This window comes from Triturus cristatus, chromosome 4_1, assembly GCF_964204655.1.
Source record: "Triturus cristatus chromosome 4_1, aTriCri1.1, whole genome shotgun sequence".
Classification (NCBI taxonomy): Eukaryota; Metazoa; Chordata; class Amphibia; order Caudata; family Salamandridae; genus Triturus; species Triturus cristatus.
The window spans coordinates 1,244,709,077-1,244,733,913 of NC_140585.1; the positions used below are offsets into that span (position 1 = coordinate 1,244,709,077).

The 24,837-nt window shown below is 42.7% G+C and overlaps 1 protein-coding gene across 1 annotated transcript in view; it reads right to left on the minus strand.

Moving 5' to 3' along the window:
• The window catches only part of AAAS (aladin WD repeat nucleoporin), a 444,387-nt gene that overhangs the window by 276,513 nt on the left and 143,037 nt on the right, over positions 1 to 24,837 (minus strand). The window contains exons 7-9 of the mRNA XM_085654670.1: positions 23,064 to 23,162; positions 22,144 to 22,287; positions 8,408 to 8,528 (exon numbers count right to left, since the gene is read on the minus strand). Of these exons, the coding sequence (XP_085510796.1) occupies positions 8,408 to 8,528; positions 22,144 to 22,287; positions 23,064 to 23,162 (364 nt within the window). The remainder of the gene's footprint in view (positions 1 to 8,407; positions 8,529 to 22,143; positions 22,288 to 23,063; positions 23,163 to 24,837) is intronic.

A 24,837-nucleotide genomic window follows, 5' to 3' on the forward strand; every position in this document is an offset into this window, starting at 1 on the left:
GAAGGATTGCGCGTCGAAAGAGAAAACTCTTAACGGTTCCGAGCTGGAACGCGAGAACACATCCGAGCCCGATGGCGGAAAAAAACTATCTGAGGATGGAGCCGATGCCCATGCGCAATATGATCCAAAGGAGGAGTCACATACCTCGTGACTTCCAAAGACTTTCCAAGACAAAAACAAGTGCAAACATCCGGGCCCAACACCAGATGGCGATCTATGCATGGTGTGTAATCTGCAGCTCATATTCCTCGAACATATATATATATATATATATATATATATATATATATATATATATATATATATATATATATATATATATATATATATATATATATATATATATATATATATATATATATATATATATATATATATATAAAATCAATTACACTCTTGAGTAATACCATTGCCAAAATTGCTTGTCAAATAAAAAATGACCAGGCTTGTGGATAACACAGTAACAAAGGCTAAGGGGTGAAATAGTTACTTGTTTGTAGCACAGTGCTCGGACGTTGGTATCCATCATACATGTATAAGGTTGAATCATGAACTCCCATCAGATTGCGAGTCTGAAGTAACTAGGAGTGAGCAGCATTAAAAAATGTATACATTGTACAGCAGTGTCTTTCGTAGCACGGTCACCCCATTGTAAATGTGTAAACTTTAGTCAATGGAATTAATGTGCTTTGGACATCACTACCCCTAGAAGACAACACAGTTTAGATTTCCGGTTTCCAGTGAAAACAGACAGCAAAAATATTTAGCAAAAACAGACTTTGCTTTACATATTTCCCTACAAATAATTCAACTATTTCCAGGCAAATGCACTTCCTGAATATTTCAGGCCTGGGTACACTTTATTTTCTAACTCCAGCTCTACCAATTTTGGAGGCACATGCATGACAGAACGATTAAGTGTGGGTCACATGTTTATAGCAAAATGTTTATGAACTTTTGACAGCATGTGTGAGATAGTCCCTCTTAGAGTTTCTGTTCTGTAATGCTATTATCATCTACTGGATTTTATCTGCCGAATTTCAGATAAGATTAGTTTCTGTCTGTTTTTTTATCCACCAGGTTTCTGCCACTTCACAATCAGCAGCAGCCAAGTCCTTCCCTGGAGATGGTGAGTGATTTTTGATATATGGGATAATTTCTCCTAAGATCTTTACATTTTTCTTGGGATTATAGCAAAATCCTCTAACGAGGAGAAAAACACATTTTAAATAACAAACAAAACGACAAAAAAATAAGTTTTTTGTATAGAGTAAACCTAGCCACAAGAGCAGTGAAGTGGAACAGTACCTGCAGTAAGCTAAAAAGGAGGCCAGGAAGAGGGGATCTAGACAGAAGAGGCAAACATTAAGGTACATTCTCAACAGGATTGCAGATTACCTGCATACATGATTCCAAAAGACAGCACAACTTGTCAAACCTTTCCAACAGAAACTTCCAATGAGAAAGGAGACATGTTTATGCACTAACAGAGACTCCATCTAGCATGCACTCTGCTTGGGCAACAACTCGGTAAGGAGCGCTACACCTTCTGCGCCTACATAAAAAAAGAAACACAAACTGAAAAGTGTAATTTGCACAACAGAACATCACTAGCTCTAAAGTGGATTTCTTGGAGTATATCACTCTTGGTTCATAAAAACCAGGCATATCTTCTCAAAAATGCATTTACCACCAAAAGTAACTGCTGCCAAGTACCTTTTTATCAATGACAAAACATCTAATACTCAAATCGTCGAACACCAGCCATCAACTGGTGACCATACCCTCATCAACTTCTAATTCCGGCTTCAGACTTATTGTTGTTGTTGACAAGAATTTTGTCAACAGTCCACTTCTCGGCAATGGCTAAACTTGTACCAAAGGTCTCCTCCTCAACAAAAGCCAAAAAAACTTCAGAAAGCTCTTCTTCATCTACCACCAGCTATCAACAAGCTGCACTTCAACTATACCTTCACACACACAAGTAATTTCAGCTTCAGCTGAGCAGTTCCCAACTGTGAAAAAGTCCATTACTATGCATCCTATACAATATTGGTGTCTTCAGCAACAGAACCTCATATGTCAGCTATCCCGATACACATCTGTTCAACTAAAGTGCCTCCCCAACGTAAGCAACAGATTCTTTAAATGGAAGCTGAAGTGGAGAGAGAGGAGGAAGTAGGACACAATCAGATATTACTTCACAGAGGCATATGAGATATAGTTGAAGTGGAGGGTAAAATTGACCGACATGGACCATGTGCATATCAGGTGGAATTCTAGCCATATTACCCACCACGGTGCAGAACACAGAGCCCTCCATGCTTTGAGTCCCTTTTTCTCTCCAACATATTATGGGTGCTAACAATAATGAATTCCCATCTGGTGACAAAGAGACCTTGTTTTATCTCCACTTCTTGTTTTCCCCTGACCTCTAATGTGAAGCAAATCGTCTTCTATAATTTTAATGGACAGCCCAGGCGATCCATCAAGTCAATCCCCGTCCTCAAACATTCGTGGTGCAAGAGGCAGCTACAATTGAAGACTCCCAACACTTTCCTTGTCACATTTACCAGGCTAGACAATGGAGAATAATTAATGCAAGAGAATCTATGAAAGATATCTGCAAAAAATCTACTTGTTATGGTATTTCAGCCCATGCCATTTTTTTCCATCTACACATGCATATTTATTTTTTGTTCCTTAATAAAAGACATTTTTATGTGAAGTATGCATCTAATGTTGAGATACTATAAAAAGAACGACTGTCAACCAATGACTGACGTTGGTGGCATCAGTGTAGTCCTTCTTGAGCTATGTTTGTTAATGCAGGCAATAGTACCTCATGTGCCTAAACTCACCAATTAGTAAACCACCACATCCATTTGGGAAAATGAACAAGTCACTTACCTTCGCCCTACTTATCCAGTAGAGACTATCTAGCCGCTGAGTCCATACCTTAGAAGGCTTCAGACTAGATCTGGACATTTTCAATCAGTTTCCCTGTGCACGGTAAGTGGAGTCGTTAAGCTCCGCGTCGGATGTGAAATACACAGTGCCTATAAAGGCGCTATCCCAGCACACTGACATCAGTTACTTTTCGAGCCTTTCCATGTTAGAAGCGCAGAGCTACAAAGAATGCTGATGGCACTGGTGTGCAGTGCCAAGCGCCTCAAAAGGGTAACCCTATACAAAAATCAGTGTGCAGAGCAGGGAGGACCGGTAAGGAACCTGTGGTTAGATAGAATCTCTACCAGATAAGGCGTTGCCAAAGGTAAGTAACTTGTTCATCTTATAAAAACTTCTAGCAGCAGATTCCTTACCTTAGAATAGATACCCAAGCAATAACCGATTAGACTAAGCAGACCTGCAATATAAAAATGGGAATCTGCCCATCACGCCGGATGTCCTGACAGAAATGTTTGGTGAACGTGTGTAGTGACAGCAATTTTGCTGCCTGACTGATGTCCAGGACAGGGACTACGTGAGCGAACGCGGTGTTGCAGCCTTTGCTCTGGTGGACTGAGTGCGTAAGCCCTCAGGGGGGCTACTTTTTTGGTCCATGCGTAACAGATTTTTATGCAGAGCACTAGCCATCATGAGATGGTTAGTCTCTGCAAGCTTATCCCTTTTCACCCCGACATACACAACGAACAGCTGATCATCCACCCGGAACTCTTTGGCGCGATAAAGGTTGAATGACAAACTTCTTTTTGGGTAAAGGCAGTGAAGTCTCTCCTTTTCTTTAGACGGATGAGGCGGAGCAAAGATGGCAGGCAAGGCTACGCAAAAAGGTGTCAGAACCTTCAGAAGGAAGCATTCATGCGTCCTGAGAACCAGTTTGTCTGGAAAGAAAATTGTGTAAGGAAGGTGCACAGAGAGTGCTTGCAGTTCGCTGACCCTCCTGGCTGATGGTGAGCTGGCAAATAGGGCAATTGTTCAAGTGGCTTAAAGGGAGCACACCTGAGAAATTTTAAGACCAAGTTGAGGTCCCATTGGGGCATGATGAAGGGTCTTGGATGGAATAGTTGTTGAAGTCCCTTAAGGAAACACAACAGGTGACTTAAACATAGAAGGTTGGTCCGGCAACCGCAACAACGCCAAGATGGCTGACAAATAACATTTAACGTGCCCAGAGTAGAGCCCTGCTGGCCAGATAAAGAGCAACAAAACTAACTTGTAAGTGGGGTGCAAAAGAGGGTCAGTATTCTTGGATGCACACCATGTCACAAACTTATCTCAAAAGCAGGCGTATAATGTCTTGGTGGAGGGATGCCTGGCTGCCAGGACAACATCACAGAATTTAAGGAGAAATTAGAAAGATGTTAACTGTCGCCACTCATTCGTCATGCATGAAGGCAGAGGGTAAGTAGGGTAGGGTAGAGACCCTGCCCTCTTGCTGCGACAGAAGATCCTCCCGAAGGTGCAGCCTGATTGGAGGACCGATGCTCAGACTCAGTAGTTCAGGATAACATACTCTCCGTCCCAAATTTCGGGCCACAAGAATGACTTGGGCCCGGTCATTCCTGATCTTCTTGAACAGGAGTGGTATTGGGGGAAAGGCGTACAGGAGGCCTGAAAGCCACTCAAGTCGAAAAGATACTCTGAGCGAGAGCCGCCTTGGAAACTCCAATGAGCAGAACTGGTGACATTGCCCTTCTCTGTAGTGACAAACAGATCTAACCCAGGCTCTCCCCAATCTTGAAAAGAGACCTTGCACCACTTCCGGGTAGACGTGCCATTTATGATCCGCTAGACATAAATGGCTGAGTTCAGAGAACTAGACAGGTGCTGAACCACCAGGTAAATTCTGTGCCAATCCAACCATATACGGAGACACTAGCCTCTTAGAAAATAGTCCATGACCCCCACCCCACCCTGTTTGTTGCAGTATCACATGATGGTGGTGTTGTCCATGAACACCTGAACTATCCTTCTCCTGATGGAATGAAGAAAGGTTTTCAAGGACAACCAGATTGTCCTAAGCTTTAATAAGTTGATATGGAGCTCGAACTTAGCCAGAAACCAGAGTCGTCTGAACTCCACCTCTCCCAAATGGCTGCCCCAGCCCAGGAGTAACGCATCGGTCACTACAGTAAGCTGGTTCTCGCCAGTGGAAAACTGCACTTTATCAGGATATTTGGTGGCTTGATTATTAGTGACCTCACTATCCACCCCAAAGTCTTGTCGGTCTTTTCTCCCTAGCTGTACTTCCTATCACTGGCAAGGTCCCACTGCAGAGCCTGCATATGCCATCGGACTTATGTCACTAACAGTATGCAGGAGGCCATGTGGTTCAACAGCCTCTGAATCAATCTCAACAAAATCCAGGATAGATGTTGAAACATCAGAATCATAACCTTACTATCCTGGCATCACCGTTCGGGAGAATAGGCCTGAAACTCCAGAACAGCTCAGATGAAAGGGAGCCTCTGACAGGGAGTCAGGTGTGACTTCGGCACATTTATTGCAAACCCCAGCGAGTGCAGAAGGTCAGCCTTAATTTGGCGGTGAGACACTACTGCCTGGGGCGAGTCTGTCCTTCAACAGCAATCATCGAGGTAGGGGAATACTGGTGCTGCAATCACTGCCATCACTTTGGGAGCAGAGAAAACTGAAAGTGCTATTGCCTACTGTGAACTGCAGGTAACGTCTGTGGGCTGGCAGGACAGGGATGTGGCAATATGCTTTCTGCCAGTCCAGTACTACTATCAAGTCTCTGGGATCCAGGGCAGACAGAACCTGAGCTAAGGCGAGCATCTTGAACTCCTGCTGATTCAGGAAAATATTGAGAAAGCGCAGGTCTAGAATACAACAGATGCTTCGTCCTTTTTGGGCACCAGAAAGTAGCAGGAATAGCAACCACAACCAACTGCTGATGCAGGCACTCTCTCGACGGCCCCTTTGTCCAAAAGGTCCAACACTTTCTGGTGGAGCAAAGCAAGATGGGCCTCCATCAGCCGGATAGGCATTGGGTTGGGTTTCCAGAAAGGTGATGGAGGCCACTCTGGCGATTTGTAGAATCCACTTGTCTGAAGTTATGGACTGCCAGTGGGGCAGGTGTTGGCGAAACCTGCCCCCAGTAGGCGCCTGTGCTAGTATAAGGGCGAACTAAAGGGGTTTTGAGGCTGTGGCTGTTAGTGGGGTGGTGGATAGGGCCGTCCTCTCACTGGTGTTCCCACGTGATTTGTGGGACCCAAAACCACGGCCACGAAAACGCTGGGAAGACTTACCTTGGTGGCTGGGTGGGAAAGAACGTGGTTGGTAACCACTACCATAGCCACGAAAGGTAGACTGAGGTTGGTGGACAGCTATGGAGAGGCCCGCAGACCTGGTCTTGGCTCTGCAGTCTTGAAAGTTTTCCAGTTATGAATATATCGTTTTGCCAAAAAGGTGAAAGCCATCATAGAACATGTCCATGAGAGAAGATTAGACATCCCCTGAAAAGCCAGAGGTTCTCAACCAGGCGTGGTGTGGAAGGGCCACCAGTGATGCAATCTCTCTGCCCAGCAAGTTGGTCGTGTACAGCCCACATCTGATGGTAACTTTCCACACTCTCACTAGTCTGATAGGGCTAAGCCTTCTCCTAGACCAAACCCAGCACTTGCACAATAGAATCCTACACAGTGTGTGTGTGTGTGTGTGTGTGTGTGTGTATCAGCCCAAAAGTCATTTGGTGTTCACAGACCACAGTGCTAGGCTGGCGGAAGAGAACATCCTCTTGCCGAAGGTGTCAAGACTTTTGGATTCCCTATCCGGTGGAGAGGTAGGGAATGCGCTGGGGTTGATCCTGGAGGTGGAGGCTTGGACCATCATGCTCTCTGGGGTGGGGCTCTGGGTGAGGAACTGTGGTCCCCAGGAGTGTGGGTATGCACAGGAGCCAGGCCACAAGCAGGACATCAGTGAGGTCATCAATGAATGGAAGGCTATGTTCAAAAGGGGTAACTCCCGGATGTAGCACCTCCGTCAAGTCGTTCTTCTTGCCTGCCACCAAGGGCAGCTGAAGATACAGAACCTCAGCCAGCCTCCGCACCATCATTGCAAAGGAAACTCCCTCTTCCGTGGCCACGTTAGGAGGACAGACCAAGCCCAGTGTCCGGTGAGGTGTCTAACCTACTAGCATCTGCTAGTTCCTCATACCAGTTGTCCTCTGGTTCATCAAGGGGGTTTTGGAATGAATAAGGGTCCTCAAACTTATCCTATATATTTACCTCTCCAGGCATATCAAAGGTAAAACGACCTGACTGACTAGGAGTGCATAGTGCCGGCCGAAGTCAACGTCGATCGATGCCGTTCCGGCTCTGAACTGGAGTCGGGAACGTCCGATAGGGTTGGCGCAGCCCCAGGCCTCATCGGTACCGGGAACGATCGCACTGGAGCAGGCTCCGAGGAAGGTTGCGGTTTCATGGGTGGAATTGAGCTGGATCCAACATTGGATCTATAGGGCCCGACTGGCGTTAAAAGCGAGCCCACCAGTGGGAATCCAGTAGGGGTCCCCTCAAACCCGTGGGGCCCGAAGGCGCTCCATAGGGGTCGGGCCATCCAAATATGTGGTGCATGGCGTCATAGAAGTCCTCGAGCTGGGAGGGGGTTGCTCTGGGAAAATCTGTGAGGCGCAGAGCGGTCACATGCACAGGCTCCACAGAAGAACGAGGCCTCATGCGGTGTTGGTGTTGCCGCGCCTGGTCCAGTGACATGGACCAATGTAGAGAAGTCGAAGAACGCTCTGACTTGGACATGTGGGGCTTACCAGGCGATTTGGACTGAGACGGCAATAATCAGGAGCGGAACTGTGTTGATCCGGGGGCCTTCTGTGCAACTGAGATTGAGAGCGTTGCAGGGTTATCGAACGTCGGGCTCAAAGGAGCTTCAGGGAACATTCTTTCAACGCCTTTGGGTTCATGGCACAGCCGACCTCGCAGGCATTGGAGTTGTGGCCTGCTCCAAGTGCCACAAACACATACATCTGCCTGTGACAGACACCGCAGGGTTTAAAACTCATTGGTTTCTTTGGGGACGTCCCTAAGCACACCAGGAGAAAATAAACTTTGACAAAACTTTAAAAAAACACTTGCGGGTAGCTCTTCGAGATCTGCACTAACGGGAGCAGAAAGGAAAGAATTATTGTCAGCGCGCTGGGGTGGCGCCAATTTAAGCACTGTGCACGTCACATCAGGTGGGGAGCCAAACAACCCCACCTACTGGCATGCAGGGGTACTGCTTGATAAATTCTGGATCCAGCCTGATGTCTGCGGAATGTTCCAAGTTAAGGAATCTGCAGCTAGGAGTCTATCAGGTGTGTAAATTTACTGCTATGTGTGTCATACAAGTAATTTGTCTTGAGGTATGAAGAACTATCTAGTTTTCTATAAAGAAGACAAAGAAATATAACAAAATTGATACTTACAAGCATGGTAGTGTCAACAGGAGAGGCAGAAAGCAGCATTTCTCCACCAGGGGACCAAGCCAAGCTTGTGACAGGACTGTGACCTGGGTGAGAGAGCACCTGGGTGCAGCCAGAGGATGGTCTGAATATTGAAATAGGAGAAAGAAAATATAGGTGAGGAGCACAAGGGGAGACGGGAAGGCGGGGAGAGAAAGAGAATGGGGACAGTAAGGAATGAGTAATCCAGCAGGTGATATTGTAGAAGAAGATAAGGATGGAAGAAAGGAGAAATATCAGTGAAATGGGGCAGTGAGGTAAAAGAGGGGCAGTTAACAAAAGAAACATCATTAAAGGTTAGAAACATGTAGAAAGAATTTGGATACAGTTTGAAACATTGATAAGGGCAGAAGAGAGAGCACAAAGGGAGAAGAGTAGATAAAAAGGAAATGGGGGTGGAGAAAGCCAAGTGGGTTGAGAGGGGCACCAACAATATGAAAGGTAGAAAAACGATGAGGAAAAATGAACCATTATAGGAAAAGAGAAAAGAGAAGATGGATATTTAGAGGAGGAATTGTAGTGCAGAGAGTAAATGGTAAGAAGGGTGCACACGAACAGTAAAAATGAGATAGCATGAAAGGCAGTGAGGAATGTAATGGTCCAAAAAGGCAAGTGTGCCTATGGAAGAAATTAGGAAGGGAAAGCACAACAGCATAAATGAGGAATAAGAGGAATACTCATTGACAATTATGCACTTCAGTACTTATTATTTGTCAAACCAAGCAATGCACCAATCCTCTGTGCTAAACAAAAACAACAATGGTATTATACCTACTCATTAGCATGTTAATGCATCTCTTTCTTAAAGTAACCAAGACCTTTTCATTTATAAAAATAAAGTAATCCTTAGGGAAAGTGATAAAAAGACGAAATCTTCTTCAGGTAAGAACTGTGCTTTATTTCCAACTCCTCTCTCAACCAGTACTCAGCAACTCCTCACTCAACATTCTAAGGTAGCCTCCAAGAAACCAGGAGCGTACCAAGTGGAAAACAGGGGTGAGTATGGAGGAACATACCATACACATAACTTACAAAGTAGAAGATCATATTTTCAAATGAGAGAGAAAAACACGTTGTAACACATCTTCCCCCTAATACAAAATAAGAAAAACACGTTGTAACACATCTTCCCCCCTAATAAAAATAAACAGAATTATTTGTACATAACAAAGTCCTTGTGCCAATACGGAGTCTTGCGGTTTCTTTGAGTAACAGGTAAGTCATTTGGGTCTTGACTATGTGACTCTATGGTGTGATCAAGAGATTGGCTGTGTGTGTGTTGTGATTTAGTTAACCTGTCCATACTCCACATTTGGTCATTGTCCAATATGGCTGTGTTGTTTCTTACTGCTGTTATACGCATAGGTTTGGAAACTTTTGTTTCAGGATTGCTTCCTCTTGGATTCTTACCACATACCCAGTCTCCCACTTGCCATTGTGGGATTTTGGTTCCATGTTTGGTGTCATAGTGAGTTTTATATTTGGTTTGGTGTGTATCTATTTTGTCTTTAAAAGCTTGCATGTCATTCGTGATGTGGGATCCCCCTCCCAACCAGTTCGGAAAAAAATTTGCACAAGGTTTCCTTCCTCTTAAAGCAGAGAAAGGGGAGATGCCAGTAATTAAATTTGGAGTGGTGTGATAATCCCACAACATTTCTTGTAATGCTTGTTCAGTGGGAATTCTGTTGACAACTACCAATTGTATACAACCTTTGACCATACGGTTCATTTTTTCCACCAAACCATTGGCCCTGGGACAGTAGAGGGGTGTTCTCAAATGGGATATATTAAGATTACTAAGGAATTCTGTCATGGCATGAGAAGTAAATTGGACCCCATTATCTGTGATTATGGAGGATGGTATGCCTTCTAAAACAAACGTATATCTTTTAGAAATTGATTGACAGATATGGTTGTTATTTGGTTGACCATCTTGACTACAATCCAATGTGAATGGTAGTCAACCAAAACCAGTGCAAACTGTTTTACTACTCCCCTGAATTTGAAGGGACCCATAATGTCTAATGCAATCTTTTCCCATGGTTTATCTGGTACAAATATCGGGGAGATGGGGGATTTCCTGGTTATCTTAGATTTGTCACTGCTAGCACATGTAAGGCAATTCTTCACTTTTGTTTCCACCATCCAGTCCATATTGGGGAACCAATGCCTTTCACGTAATCTAGCTTTGGTTAAGCTCCTGCCTAAGTGGCCCTCATGAACAAGGTCAATTATCTTGTTTCTGAGAGCTTCAGGTGGGATTATCTTGTTGTTCCTGAATAAAATGCCTTGATCCATGTTGAGTTCATAACGTACCTCCCAGAACTTCTTTACGTCTGCATCTACTTGATCAGAAGAACTGGGCCAACCATGTAATGTGTAAGAAATGATTTGTGTAATGGTGTTATCTGTGTCCATGCAATCAAACCATTCCCGAGAAGTGATAGTATTAAGATTGAGTTGGAAGATGGGGTACTCAAGGGTTTCAAATTGTTCTTCCTTATGAATGGGACTCCTAGAAAGAAAATCTGCTGCAGAATTTTGTGTACCTAGAACATATTTGACTGTAAAACAAAAACCCTCCAAACCCGGCATCCACTTAGCTATACGGGGGGGGTGGTGTTGCAAGAGTTATTTTTAGGGTTAAACATGAAAACAGAGGTTTGTGGTCTGTACGTAAACAAAATTGAATGCCCCAAAGAAAGAATTTAAAATGTTTCACTCCCCAAAAACAAGCTAACGCTTCTCTTTCCACCACCAAATAGTTCATTTCTGCTTTAGTAAGGGATCGTGAGGCAAATGCAACAATTCTTTCTTTGCCATCAATAATTTGTGAGAGGGTAGCCCCTAAACCTTTTCCGCTGGCGTCTGTAGTGAGAATAGTCTTACGGTTGTGTTCAAAGTTACACAAATACGGAGCTGAGAGTATGCCCTCTTTTACCTTTGAAAACGATGTCTGATGTTCGTCTGACCATTTGAAATGAGTGTGGTTCTTTGTGAGCTCTCTGAGGTTGGCAGTTAAGTCAGAGAAATGATTAACATATTTCGCCATATATTATGCCAACCCTAAAAATGACTTGAGTTCGTCTTTGTTGGTAGGTGCAGGAGCATCTCTTCCTGCTTCGATGAGACAATGTTTAGGTTTAAATCCTTCCTTAGAAATGCAATGTCCTAAGTATTCTACGGACTCCACACCCAATTGGCACTTCTCTTTTTTAAGTGTGAGTCCTGCATTTCTGAATTTAGAAAGGACTTGTCTTAGGATATAGTTATGTTCATTAATGTTGGAACCGTAGATTAGAACATCATCCTGAAAGCATAATGTCTTGGGTACATTTTCCAAGACATGTTGCATAATTTTCTGAAATACTCCTGCCGCAGAGGCCAATCCGAAAGGCATGCAACAGAACATGAAGGTTCCAATGGGTGTAGTGAATGCAGTGAGTCTTCTAGAGTCCGGATGTAACTCCACTTGATGGTACGCCATGGAGAGATCCAGGACACTGAAATGACAGGCCTCTCCCATGGTGCTCAGCATCTCATGGATGCAGGGTAAAGGGTGCCTTTCTACAAGTATGTTGTTATTTAGGTTGTGTAAATCAATGCACATTCGGATGTCTTGGCTATGACCTTTCTTAGCAATGACAATGAGGGCGACCCATTCAGAACAATCAACGGGTTGTATGATGTTTAGCTTTTCTAATCTGGCTAACTCTGTTTTTAAAGGTTCCCACATAAGATGGGGGAATGGGTCTGGTTTTGTGGATTACTGGTTTAGCATTCTGTTTTAACTGGATTCTGTGTTGGAAGTCTTTAATTAAACCTAAATTCGCTGAAAAAACTTCTGGGAACTCACTAGCGATGTGCTCACTGTTGTTTGAAGGATTTACAATCAAGACTTGTTCCGGATTATTGGGGTCTAATTTAATTCCCAGTAGATGAAACAGGGCAAACACATTTTACTCACAATAGGTATGAGGAGTAGGTCAAATGAATTAATATTTAAACTTGATCTGGCATTTTCCAATGAAATTGCATCTCCCTATGCCCAGTTTAGCTGCACTTTTAATGGAAGAAATGCCAACAGTACTATTGATTACATCCTAACATCCAGCAATCTGCCGTGCACGTCCTTAATTTTAATATCCATTTCTTATCATTAAGTGACCATTTTCCCCGGTCTGTACAAATTTCATTTGCTTTACTTTCTAATCAGTTGTGTAGGGAAACCCCTAACCAGGCATGAGAGCTTGAGTTAGCGTCACTCAACGCCTATGGTTTGCAATGGTCACAGGTTATCCCTGAAGGGTTTTTAAACACAATTAATCAACAGCACAGGACATGCCTCTGAGACCTGTCAAGACGAAGCCTCACAACGAAAAAGCATAACTAATGCTTTCCTGGAAATCACTGAGGGGGTAAAGGAGTGCCTTTTTGTACCAAGAGAAAAATAATAAACAAGAGAGAAAAGGATGGTTCTACTTATCTTGTACAAAGGCACATAAGAGGTTAAAGGAAGCCCTCCATAAAACTCCAAGGAGTAGACCGGAGGTCCAGGCTTGTAGATCAGATTATAGACAAGCAGTTAAATAGAGAAAAATACGGCTATGAGAGAAAGCATGGGAAACTCTCCAAGAAAGCAAGTATTAATAAAGCCAATAATGAGTTCTGAAGGGTAGTTAATTGCGAAACACTGAGAATAGATACAGAGAACAGCACAACCCTGTATGTTAAACGCCGATCTCCCTGCTCGATTCCCTTGGTTTAAGATAGCGGGTAGAATTATATTGAACATGCAACAAAAGTGGGCAGAAACAAATGACATCCTGACAGACCTACGGAATGTTTTTCGCACTGTGATTGGGACTACAGAGCAGGGTCTTAGTTTAAGTATGTTAAATACACTAAGATTAAGGGAGGGAACACAATTCTGGCATTTGTCAACCTGTCCTATGCCTTCGACTGCATCAAGCACTCTAAGCTATGGACAATCATGTCCGACATAGGGGTGGAGATCTCGATTATTAGCTTCTTGAGAGAACTGTATTAAGGTTCCAAAGCCAGGGTAAGATATGGCATCCAGGGAGAATGCACACAGCCATTCAGTGTGGAGAGAGGGGTAAGGCAGAGCTGTGTCCTGGCACCATTCATCTTTTCTTTTCATTATATATAAACAATGTAGGGGTGGTGCTGACCTCACATTCTAAAGACCGTCCACAGGTGGGACACCGCCCTGTTCCGGCCCTCCTCTTCGCTGATGATGCCGTTCTTATGGCCCGCACTCCCATCGGTTTACAGTCTCTACTAAAAAAGTTTGTCAAGTTCATGCAAGGTCTTGACCTGCAAGTTAATCAATTAAAAACATTCGAAATGAAGTGCGGCAGTAGAACAGCCACTCGCAGGGACTTAAGAATCAAGGATACCAACATTGATTTTACAACCAGTTTTTCACACTTAGGTATCATGTTTGACAGAGAAGGAACATTGGAATTGTGCTATCTCCACCAGGGCTCTGTTATCTGTTATTCAAAAAGGAACGCATGGCTCTACGAAACTTTGCGAGACGGTTGGGCACAAATTCCCTCTCAGAGATGATCACGATTTACAAGGCCAAATGTATTTGTGTGGCACTATATGGGGCAGGGATCTGGTGCCATACCAGATGCACGACTTTACAAACAGTAGATAATGAGTTTCTGAGGTATTTGCTCTGTCCCCAAGGGTGCGTCCACGTATGAGTGTCACGCCGAGTTAGGGGTCTCGTTTTTAACAGACTAAATAATGATGCAACCCATACTGTGGCACAATGTCTGGTCATCTGACATACTGTTTTAAATCATTTGATCATTGGGGACTGTCATAAATCAAGCCTAGTAACACGTATGCCATGGTTGATGTATACTCAGAATTTTGGTTGTGACTTGCACCCAGAATATTTTGAGAACCCTGAACCTCTCGAAGTCATTAGCAGAGCTACACTGAAAAATGAATGTATTATGCACCTAGAGAATATAAGACTGACTGCTGAAATATCAAAAACCTCTGTGATAAAAAATCTACTTATTTTACCTACTTATGAAATGCAACCATATTTGATAGCTGTAAATAGTTCTAGACATAGGTTTGTCCTGACTCGTTTTTGAATGGATGCTTTCCATCACTTGATTAGCTTTCCTGAAATGAATAATTGGACAACAAATTAAGGAAATTGTCCTTATGATGGCCCGACGGCACAGAGCACAATGAATGTTGTACTATTATGTAAATTTTATCGCAAGTGGAGAAACTGTCATATCCTACCATTTTTAAAACCACAACAGTTTACACAATGCCGCCCAGCTTATCTCTTCCTACAATCACTGCCATCCGTTGAGATTTGCTGTGGAATGTCAAGCTTTTTGTGGGCTGTCTTTTACGCACACAAAGAAAATTGTTCAGCCTTCATGATTGGTTCTGTGTAGCACTTTATTAGAGATTAATTAATTACCTCACAATGCACCATAAACTTGCTTTTTGAAATATTTTTTTAATATTATGAAATGTATAAATTCAGCAATGTTTTTTAACGGTTGTTACGAGAACGTACATAAGAATTAACTTTTTTAATAAGTAGTCTGGTAGGATTGCATAGCGGAACCCTAGATAAGGTTTTTGTTCTTCCTCTTTACCTACTTTTCCTCAGTTCTCATTTGATACTGTAACAATATTACGCGAGTGTTAAAGCTGGAGTGTAACAGGGTGCCGCGACTGTACAAAGAAACTGTTTTTAAAGATGCTGTTGATAATACTTTTGATATATTCTTAATGTATTTTTAGGTACCTTTTATTGTACTTTTATGGTCTAATTTATTTAGACTGTTGGCAACGTTTTTTTTTCCAATTACAGTTAATTGTTTCACTTTTTTAACTGTGATTGGTAGAATTAATATATTATTTATTCTCTTTTAGTGTTATCATGGACACTTCATAATGACTTGGTGTTAGTAATCTGGGTAACATATGCTTCATTCGAAACAAATGAGGAATAGTGTGTGTTCAGGGAATACTGTCTGATGATACCTTCCCATTGCAGTATTTGCCAGCCAACAAAACATCATTTGCTAAAACAGTTTGTCCTGTTTTAAAGATTCTATGACCTCCAATTAGCACCTTGCCACATTTTTATTTTTCAATTTTCCACCAAAATTGTCTATGACTGACTGATCTTACGCACTGGTCCGAGAGGTTTGTTATCTTTTAGACTTACTTCTGGCTCTTCTGTTTCTAAACCAGGTTTCCAACCCTTTACCAGACCACCTCCTTATTTCGAAAAGGCTGCCATCAGCTTCATTGGAGGAGTGGAGAAAATAAACTGACAAAGTTATTTCCAGTGAAGGTGCACAGGTCCATGTCTAAAGATGGAATGCACCACCTTGCTGTGGTGACCCATCATTGCTGACGAGACATTTTCCTGATCTAGTGTTCTGTGTGGGAAAACTGTTCTTATAAAGAATTTGTGTTAGTATCCATTAGAACGTAATGTTTGCAAACATCGCAAATCTTCAAGATTCCCATATGTGACAAGCTCATCTAGTGTAGATTTTTTGGGTTGCATGCTGGGATTTGTAGTCTAGTGTGACCCATTAGAAACCTAGAAATCTCATATTTCAAAGTAAATTTCTGGACTGGATGAGCTACTCCCTCATGGAACGGGAGAGCCTACATGTGGGGGGGGGGGGGGGAAGGGAGAGGGGGGGAGAGGGAGAAGGAGGGGGAGAGGGAGAAGGAGAAGGAGAGGGAGAGGGAGAGAGAGAGAAGGAGAGAGAGAGAGAGAGAGAGAGAGAGAGAGAGAGAGAGAGAGAGAGAGAGAGGGAAAGAGAGAGAGAAAGAGAGAGAGAGAGAGAGAGAGAGAGAGAGAGAGAGAGAGAGAGAGAGAGAGAAAGAGAGAGAGAAAGAGAGAGAGAAAGAGAGAGAGAGAGAGAGAGAGAGAGAGAGCGCAAATTTATTTTACTGTTGCTTGCAAAAGAAGACTGTGTGGGTACCTGGGTACTTGAAGACATGTGGCACCAGAATTCGCTAAGAGCCTAGCTTGGAGAATGCTTGCAATTTAAAGTTTGCCTTTGAGTGGAAATATACTTATTTTTTTACCCTTGAATTATATAGGCAGTAAAATGCCCTATGGTGCGTTGACAAGAAGTATTGAATTGGCTGTTAACATTTATTTATTTATTACAGATAATTATAGTGTAAACCTCTCTAAGGAGCAGTAAAGATAATGGACACAATGACAGTTTAAAAGGTAATTTTTCTATAAAAATAATTCAGATAAATGTACCAACTCCCTTTCAGCAATAGGGTCGATTCCTTCATCAAAGGGCTCAAAATCATACACTCAGAGCACAAGCTCTGCTGTCATTGCACCAATTCATGAAAAACTATTAGCAATGTGTGCCAGGTTGGCACGTGTATCAAACGACATTAGTGGAATACCAAATCAAACTTCAAATATCGACATCAGGAAACGAAGAGGAGACAGCAGGAAAGCCAGAAGGAAGTTTCCACAGGAGCTAGCAGTCTAAGACAGTGTTTCTTAACGTGTGGTCCAGGGACCCCTGGAGGTCTGCAAGGCCATCTCAGGGGCACCGTGACTTTTTAAATAAAATTAAATAATATCAATAATACATGAAAATTAATAAAGTATATACAGAAAGAGAAGCATTATCGAAAAGTGTTAAACTTTTTCTATATTTGATTGAATTTCAATATTTGAGCATTTGCTTGGTGTTTACTTATTTTTGTATGTTTTGGAAGTAAAATCAGACGTTGCTTGAGAAAGAGGCCCCGGCTTCCAATTGTGGCAGAGTGGGTATCCCTGGATTCCAGTAATGATTCAGTCGGGTCAACAGAAGTCAAAAGGTTAAGAATTACTGGTCTAAGAGATTAAGAAATTAACCATAGCTAAGGGGCAAGCCCCCTCTCATCCTCGATGGGGAGCCTAACAACAATTGCTAGGTTCCCAAAGCTAACTCGTGTACCCTTAGATAAGCCTTGTAAAGCTTTTAAGAACAATGCAGAAATATATTTGAAACCCATCAAGGAATTTTTTTAACCTGTGCACAATAGTCACAAGCATTGAAAATGCAATAGGTCTCGCAATGGTTTGATTTAGAGCTATTGGCATTGTAAGTATGAATGTACATGTGGGGGTAGTGAAAGGCAAGGACAACAGAAGGGAGGTAAGGCAGGCGGGGTAAAGAAGGCACCAAAGCAATGGAAAGGAACAGAGCCCAGAATGTTGGTGCGGAAATATATATACTTTAACCCCATGTAAACAATAAACCTCATGCTGAATCCCACCATAAGAATAACCCAATTGAGAATTAAAGAAACATAGACCAAAGGTAAAGGGAAAAAAAAAAAAAAAAATAAGCGAACAGTGCTCCCAAACTTTTACATCTTTCAACTGCGAAAATAGGGAGCATAGCCAAGCTTTTTTAATCACAATAAAGCCATCCACGCTGAACAACAACTGTGTTTTATTCTACCCGATGCCTTGCCTCAAATGTGCGTTTTACTTTGATACGATCCACCAGTGCGGAAAATTAAAAGGAATAAAATAACATTCCTGTTCTCTTCTCGCTGCATGATGGTGGCCGTCATACTACTGCTGTGTTTCAGTTTCACTTTAGTGAACTGGGAGCACCACTCCCAAGTGGCCAAAAACCATTGAGTGATATTGTCTCGGGATCCTCATAAGCAAATGTTTAGGAAGATGATTAGTGTAGATGAGGCGTATGTTTGGTCCTTCTGGGGGTGGGGCGCCCGCAGACATGAATGTGCACGATGAGTACGTACTAGTGTATGGATAAGTGTTTACATGTGCCTTGCTTCCCTTTTTTGGCTATTTTATTTCACTCTGTGTACTTTATTTCAAAAGTATGGAGTATGTGTTCCTCTTCTGTCCCAAAACAACATGAGTGCACTAGCTGGTCCCATTTAGATCTTCCCCTGTAGCTAAGTTTCGTGCTGCCACAACGCAGGCATTAAATGAAAAGTAGTATTAGTTTAATAAATGGGCAAATGATATAGAGACACACAGCTACACACTAACTGCCCCATCAGTGGCCTCAAGTCGATACCATAATTCCACACGCTTTGCAGGCTGGCAGGACCTTAAAACCATTTATTTTGAATGTATTTTTATTTGCGCCCATGCCAATCATTTAGTGTGAATGGTTTTCAGAAGCGTGCATAAGACCATCTCACTTTAACCCATAACACATGCGTCTGGCGAAGCTTGGCAGGCATGTTTAACTCTAGTAGGCACTGGCATAGAAGCGATGAACAATGTTGTGGGCCAGCTCAAGGCACATGTGCGCACGCTTGTGACAACAGGGGTCTGTCTGTTTTGGACTAGTTAGGAGCACACGCCCCTGTTCCCAGAGCACCTCCATGTCCTCGCAGTTGTGCTCACCCGCTAGAGCCCTGCCATCCTGCGAGTGCGGACCCCTGAGGCATGGGTTTCAGGAAGACCGTGATGCACCATGCAGCAGGCAGTGCGCACACTCAGACTGGAAATGACCTCCTAGCAGGTCAGCCTGCGTCAGACGGCCTCGTCACAGGAAGCGCCAGGGCCTCCCCTCTCCGCTCGCGGCGAGCGCGCCTGCTGCTGCCGGCTGATAAAACATCTACTGTACGCAAACTGCCCCATCAATCATCATCGCGGCCGCGATTTATTTGGGAAGCAATCCTCTGCGTGCAGTGGGAGATTAATGCAGTTCTGTGCAGCTAGGCCTAAGTTACACATGTAAACATCCAGCATTTCACATCCAGCATTTCAAATGGCAATTAATACTGGCCACTTAGGACTTTTCTAAGCGTTTCCATTTCTATGGAAGGGAAGGTAGGCGCCCTCTGTCAGCGAGTTCCTCAGGATCACATAATTCGGTCACTGGTGGTGAGAGGGCTCTGGGTTAGAACTACAGTTTCCGAGTTCCACAATAAAACAAGCACGGCTGCAAAATTGAAAGCGGCGCGCGAGAACGACACCCCCCAATGCTTTCGAGTCCTGTCCTGAAGGTGATGAAGTTGTTGTTCCTTCAGGACTGGAACGCGGAGAAGTCAGAAGACGGAGAAAGAGAGCTACTCTGACTTTGCCGAGCGCCCAGACACAGAGTCGAGGGAGCTAGAAAAACAACAAGCACGGCCGCAAAATTGAAAGCGGCTCGCGACCATACACAAATGGTTAATAAAAAGTGCTTACCCAGTAAATAAAACACACTGTGTTACACCGCAGGTAAAAGATCCAGTCCGGGTGGGCGGGGCTAAAAGAGGGCAGGGCGGTAACCAGGAGGGACTAAAAAGCCTCAGTTACAATTAAAAGACACCATTTACCATAACGGATGACGCAAACCAATCGAAATAACCGGCAGAGTCAAAACACCATTTCTGAAAGTGTATTGATTACAAGAATCCCTCACAGAGCGAGTTGAGCATGCGCGCTGCAACGCCAGGCGAGACCTAAAAATGACAAAATCTGCATTTAGTGACGCTGGCACGACTATCGATGCCGGTATCTATGTGACTGAATTTGCTTAAAGCTCTACATGCAGAGCGGAACTAGGAAATTATTGCTTCAGAACAAACAGGGTTTCATATGGATTCCATAAAGTAGGCAAGAAAGGTTTGGTCTTAGTTTTAACAAGGAGAGAAATTAGAAAGCAATAAGAGGTGCTGATAAAAGAGATTGATTTCTTGCTTTAAAATGACTCTCGAAACAGCAAGGTCTCCAGGTTCTTCTTGAAGATGGTGTTGTAGTCAACTTTGCATTTGATCAGGCTTGGTAATGAGCTGGATAGTTTTGGGACCAGATACTTGGGCACAGACGCCACTCCGATGGGACTACTCCATGAATTACTAAAGTAGAAGAGAGGTTTCCTGGAAGTCAGGGAATCTAGGAGTGGATTTAAATGCTAGATAAGAGCTCCCGCAGAGCAGAGGAGCAAACTATGTTGGAAAAAATTGTTTGAAACATCCACCATCTTGAGTTTGACTTCCTTTCTCCAAGGTTGCATACTACTTACAGGCCAGGCTGAGAAGGGAGCCAATTTAGACATTTGAAAATTTCCATAGTGCAAAATATCTCAGGCTGCCAAAGAGAGTGAGGTCATGGTAACCCCATAAAAAGCACAACTTTTTCACTATGTATATGGGTGACCTTAAGGAGACACTACACAGATTATGCAGAGGGAATTTAGAACAAGCTCTTTGACCTGGTGGACCTGCTCTGAAAGGCCTTGCAGACAGCAGAGAAATGTGAGACTTCAGTCTCAACTTTACACCCAGAATTATTTGGGTAACTGGGATCAGGGAGGAAAGACTTTGGTAAACTTGCTGGGACAGAGTAATATCCAGTGGTGCACCTGGTATCTGCCTTCCTCAATTTCAAAGGGTATTAGAGGTTCTGCAATTCTCATGCCCTGGAGTTGGTAATAGGTGTATTGTCAGAACCACTCATCCTGAAGATTTTCCTAACTGCACTGTTTACTAGGGTGGGATCCTAGCTGTTTGGCCATAGGCTTTTGGGGTTAGGGACATTTCTATCCATGAAGACCCTTAAACTCAGCAGCAGGAACTTCAGCCATTTGGGTTGTCCAGTTGTGTCCAGGCCACAGACCACTGAAACAGAATACCAGTCACCTCATAGCAAGTTTCCTACATGCTGTAAATTTCGTTTAACACCTCTGTCCTGACAACTGGAATTTCAAACAGTCGACTCAAACACACTCAAAAAGGGTAACATTTGCCCTGTAAACTATAAAAATGTTTAGTATCAGAGCTATGCATAGGAAGATGATACGAGCATGTGGTTTACACTGTGAATCAGTTTTAGCTGCTCTTTTTACTTGTCTGTAATCACAAGCATATTCTTAAATTTTTCGGCCTGGCTGGACATTGAGTTTACTGATGATTACTTGCTGTAATACGGCAAGCAGGACACTTTGGGCACAAATCTGATATATGCTGCAAAGGGCACTTTAGGCAAAGACAGGGAAGGACAGGAATACACTTTTGGCCAAGGAAGCGGGTAGAAAAGGGCTGCAGTGAGAAAGGTGTACAATACACAACAGGGAATCTCCTGTGTAAAGACCAGAGAAGAATCCAAAATCATTGCAAAGACTACAGTGTTATGGATCCAGAACATTCCAGACAGGTTTGGTGCAAAAAAAACAAGCCCACACAAAATGTTGCACATGCTTATTCTACAAAGTAACGTGTAGCAGCACACATCTGTGGAAAGTTTACAAGAAGCAAAAAATTGAAAGTGAATTACAGGACATCACAAGTGACCGTTCAGAGAGAGAGAAAGAAAGAGACAGTGACTGGGGCTCTGGAAATCAGAAAGCATGGTACTCGGCCAAACAAAGGATTCGGAAGCACCACACATGCACCAATGCTTCTTTGAATAATGTTTATGCTGGTTAAATATGGGCTTCTTGCCATGGCTTGGAAACGCTGGGAGTCTTTTGGAAGGGGCATGTGAGGCAGTGATAAATCATCTAAATAATGAGAGAGAGGGCTCTCCTGCATTTAAGGGCCCTCACCCTTGAGATATAATGCCCAAGTTAATTATCATTTTTAATAGACTTCTTTTTCTACACCCTCTTGGTCAGACAGTTCCCAACCAACCCTCTCTAATGGCAAGTTTCTCATCTATTTACCTTGTGGAGAGGGAGGTAGGATCCACATGCCACACCAGCACACAGCTCTGGCATGCAACAGCCAAGATAGAGGCGCAGAGCGGCTTCCAAGCCAGGGATGCCACATTCTTTTGTAGGCGATGTTTCAATGTAGGGACTGTTGCACTGCAGAGAAATAATAACACCCAAGGTGGGAGTGATACTGAGTAATAGGGAAGCACACAATTACACTACTCTGGAAAGACGAACTATACAAGACACCCTAGAAGCATCAACAATTGACCTATTGTGCATGCAGCACCAGTCACTATTGTATTACTGCCATCTACCAATATCTGCAAGATTACCAAAATCTTGGTTTGCAAGTTGATGCCTTTTTGCTACGAAGATCTTGAAATATATCTGACAATGCATCTAAATCTTGACTTACAACATACACATATTAAATATTTGAGCCCCCTAAAAGCTTTACAGCTAATCCTATGTATAGCACAGTTGCATGCATACATACATGCTAATGCAACACTGAACCTGGCTGAAAATCACTAACTTTTCGAGTCTTAAACTTTCCAAACAAATCTGCTACTGCACTGTTTTACTGACATGAAGAGTTATTGCTTTTGCAGTTTTGGAGTACGCATTTTGCTTTAGACAAACAACTCACTGGCTACTCCAGCACTCTAATGCACAGAGTTCTACCAATGTAGTTCAAACCTGATCCGAGGGATCCACTTCTGTTCTAGTTGTGCAACACCATTTAGCTTTGCAAATGAACCCCCAATTCCAACCTGCGGAGCACATTCATTCTCAGAGCTGTATTTTGGTTCTAGTGGTGGAGCACCACTAGAACCACAATTCAGCTCCGAAAATGAATTCTACTAGTTTAACCTCATCAGTAAAAAAAAAAAAAAAATCCCCACCCGCCGATGCTTTCACCTTACCTAGTTGTATTGTAAACACGAATGTAGTCATCCAGCAGTGCCAATGCAAATTTGTTGGTGTGCGGATGCCAAGCAAAAGCCCGTAAGGAGCAACCAGACCTAGAGACCAGGAAAAGAATTAAAAAAAAAACCAGCAATCAATTATTTCTAGCATATGTCAGAAATACAGAACAAGGAATACATACTAGTAATCATAGTCAATTATTAACCGTAGCATCGACAAGTAGAACAACTTTTTCATTGGTTGTTTTAAAAATAGAAACAAATCGAAAAAAGTGATCAGTAAGGCAGTACGACTTCGAAGAATGGAAAAAGTGCACTGACAATCCAAGCCAAACAGCTTGACCTCTGCTGCAATTTGAAACTAAGAGTATGCTGTATGACCTTTAAAGCTGACTAAGCTTTCCACTCTAGTCTTCTGCTGGGGAGTCAGGATGATCCTGTGTGAGTTTGGTAAACACTTCCATGATGGAGAAATAGGATTACAAGTAACATTTGCTTCTCCTTTCTAGAACCTTCACTGATAGTCATAAAATTCTAATAGAGTAGTAATCTAAACTCTGCATTAGAGTGGAAAAAAATGGAAAAAGGAGAGTAAAACACTAACTGCCAGCTAGTCACATAGGTTTCTCAGAGACGCATGACCAGGGAATGATTTTAACTTCATGCTGATTGTTTTTTACAACCAGCGCTGAAGTTGAGGGAGTTAAGCAGTGACTATTTTGAGTCATAAATAGTTCTACAGGCTAATCACATTTATCATTCTGGTCTTGAAAAAACTGCAAAGTATTTTGCTGTACCTACCTTATGCACATTTGTGAACAATATTAGTTTTAGAAGACTATGTTGACAACATTCTAATATTCCTCTCTTGTAGAATGTTAGTGCTAAGATATAGTTACAGTTGCCCAATGGACCTGGTTGTTAGCCCACAACTGAAAATAAGACAGAAAATATTTGTGTACAGAGGTCATGCTGATGCTGCTGTATTATTCTACTTTAAACAAATTTAAAGGGGTACAGATTTTTTGCCTCACTGAATCTGTGGTGGTACTCAGTCGTGCAGGACTAAAATGCTTTGATATTTATCTACAACCCTTGAAGGGCGTTCTTTCCCCATCAGATCACAGAGATTAGTTCAACAGTAACTGCAGAACCCACTGTAATACACAACTTGGATTTTAAAAGATAAATCACGATTAAAGTAAACTTGCACTGTTTTTAAACAGCAACAACAAAATGTCTGTGACTTGATGAAATCTCATCACCACACTGGATCAATAGTTTAGCACCTGCAACCAAAATTCATATGATCAAGTGGTTGAGTTTTATTCTCGTAGCCTATTCGTGAACAATTATCGGTCTCACATTGTTGTTACATATTATCGAAATCGTCCAAAAGTAAAAACTAACCTGCATAAAGTTAATGATAATCAATGCTCAATGAAAGGTGTGCACAGCCATAACAAATGGCATACTTTAATTACATGTACGCTAATTCTTTCTTAACCATTCTTATTTTTAATTTTTTCTAAATGAATCCGCCGTGAAAAGCTCAATGTGTTGAAGTTATGCTCGAGTGAAACATGTGACAGCTGAACATGCATGTGTTTACTGCATGTGTAGATATTTGTATAGCAAGAACTTAGCTAGGAAGCAACAGAGCGCTGAACAGGGGGAGGTCCAGGGTTAAGAGTCAAGGTCATTTATATGCGCAAGGATATAGTCTAAGTCATACTGCGAGGAAGTGGTGATCCTCAAAGAGGCGCGTTGT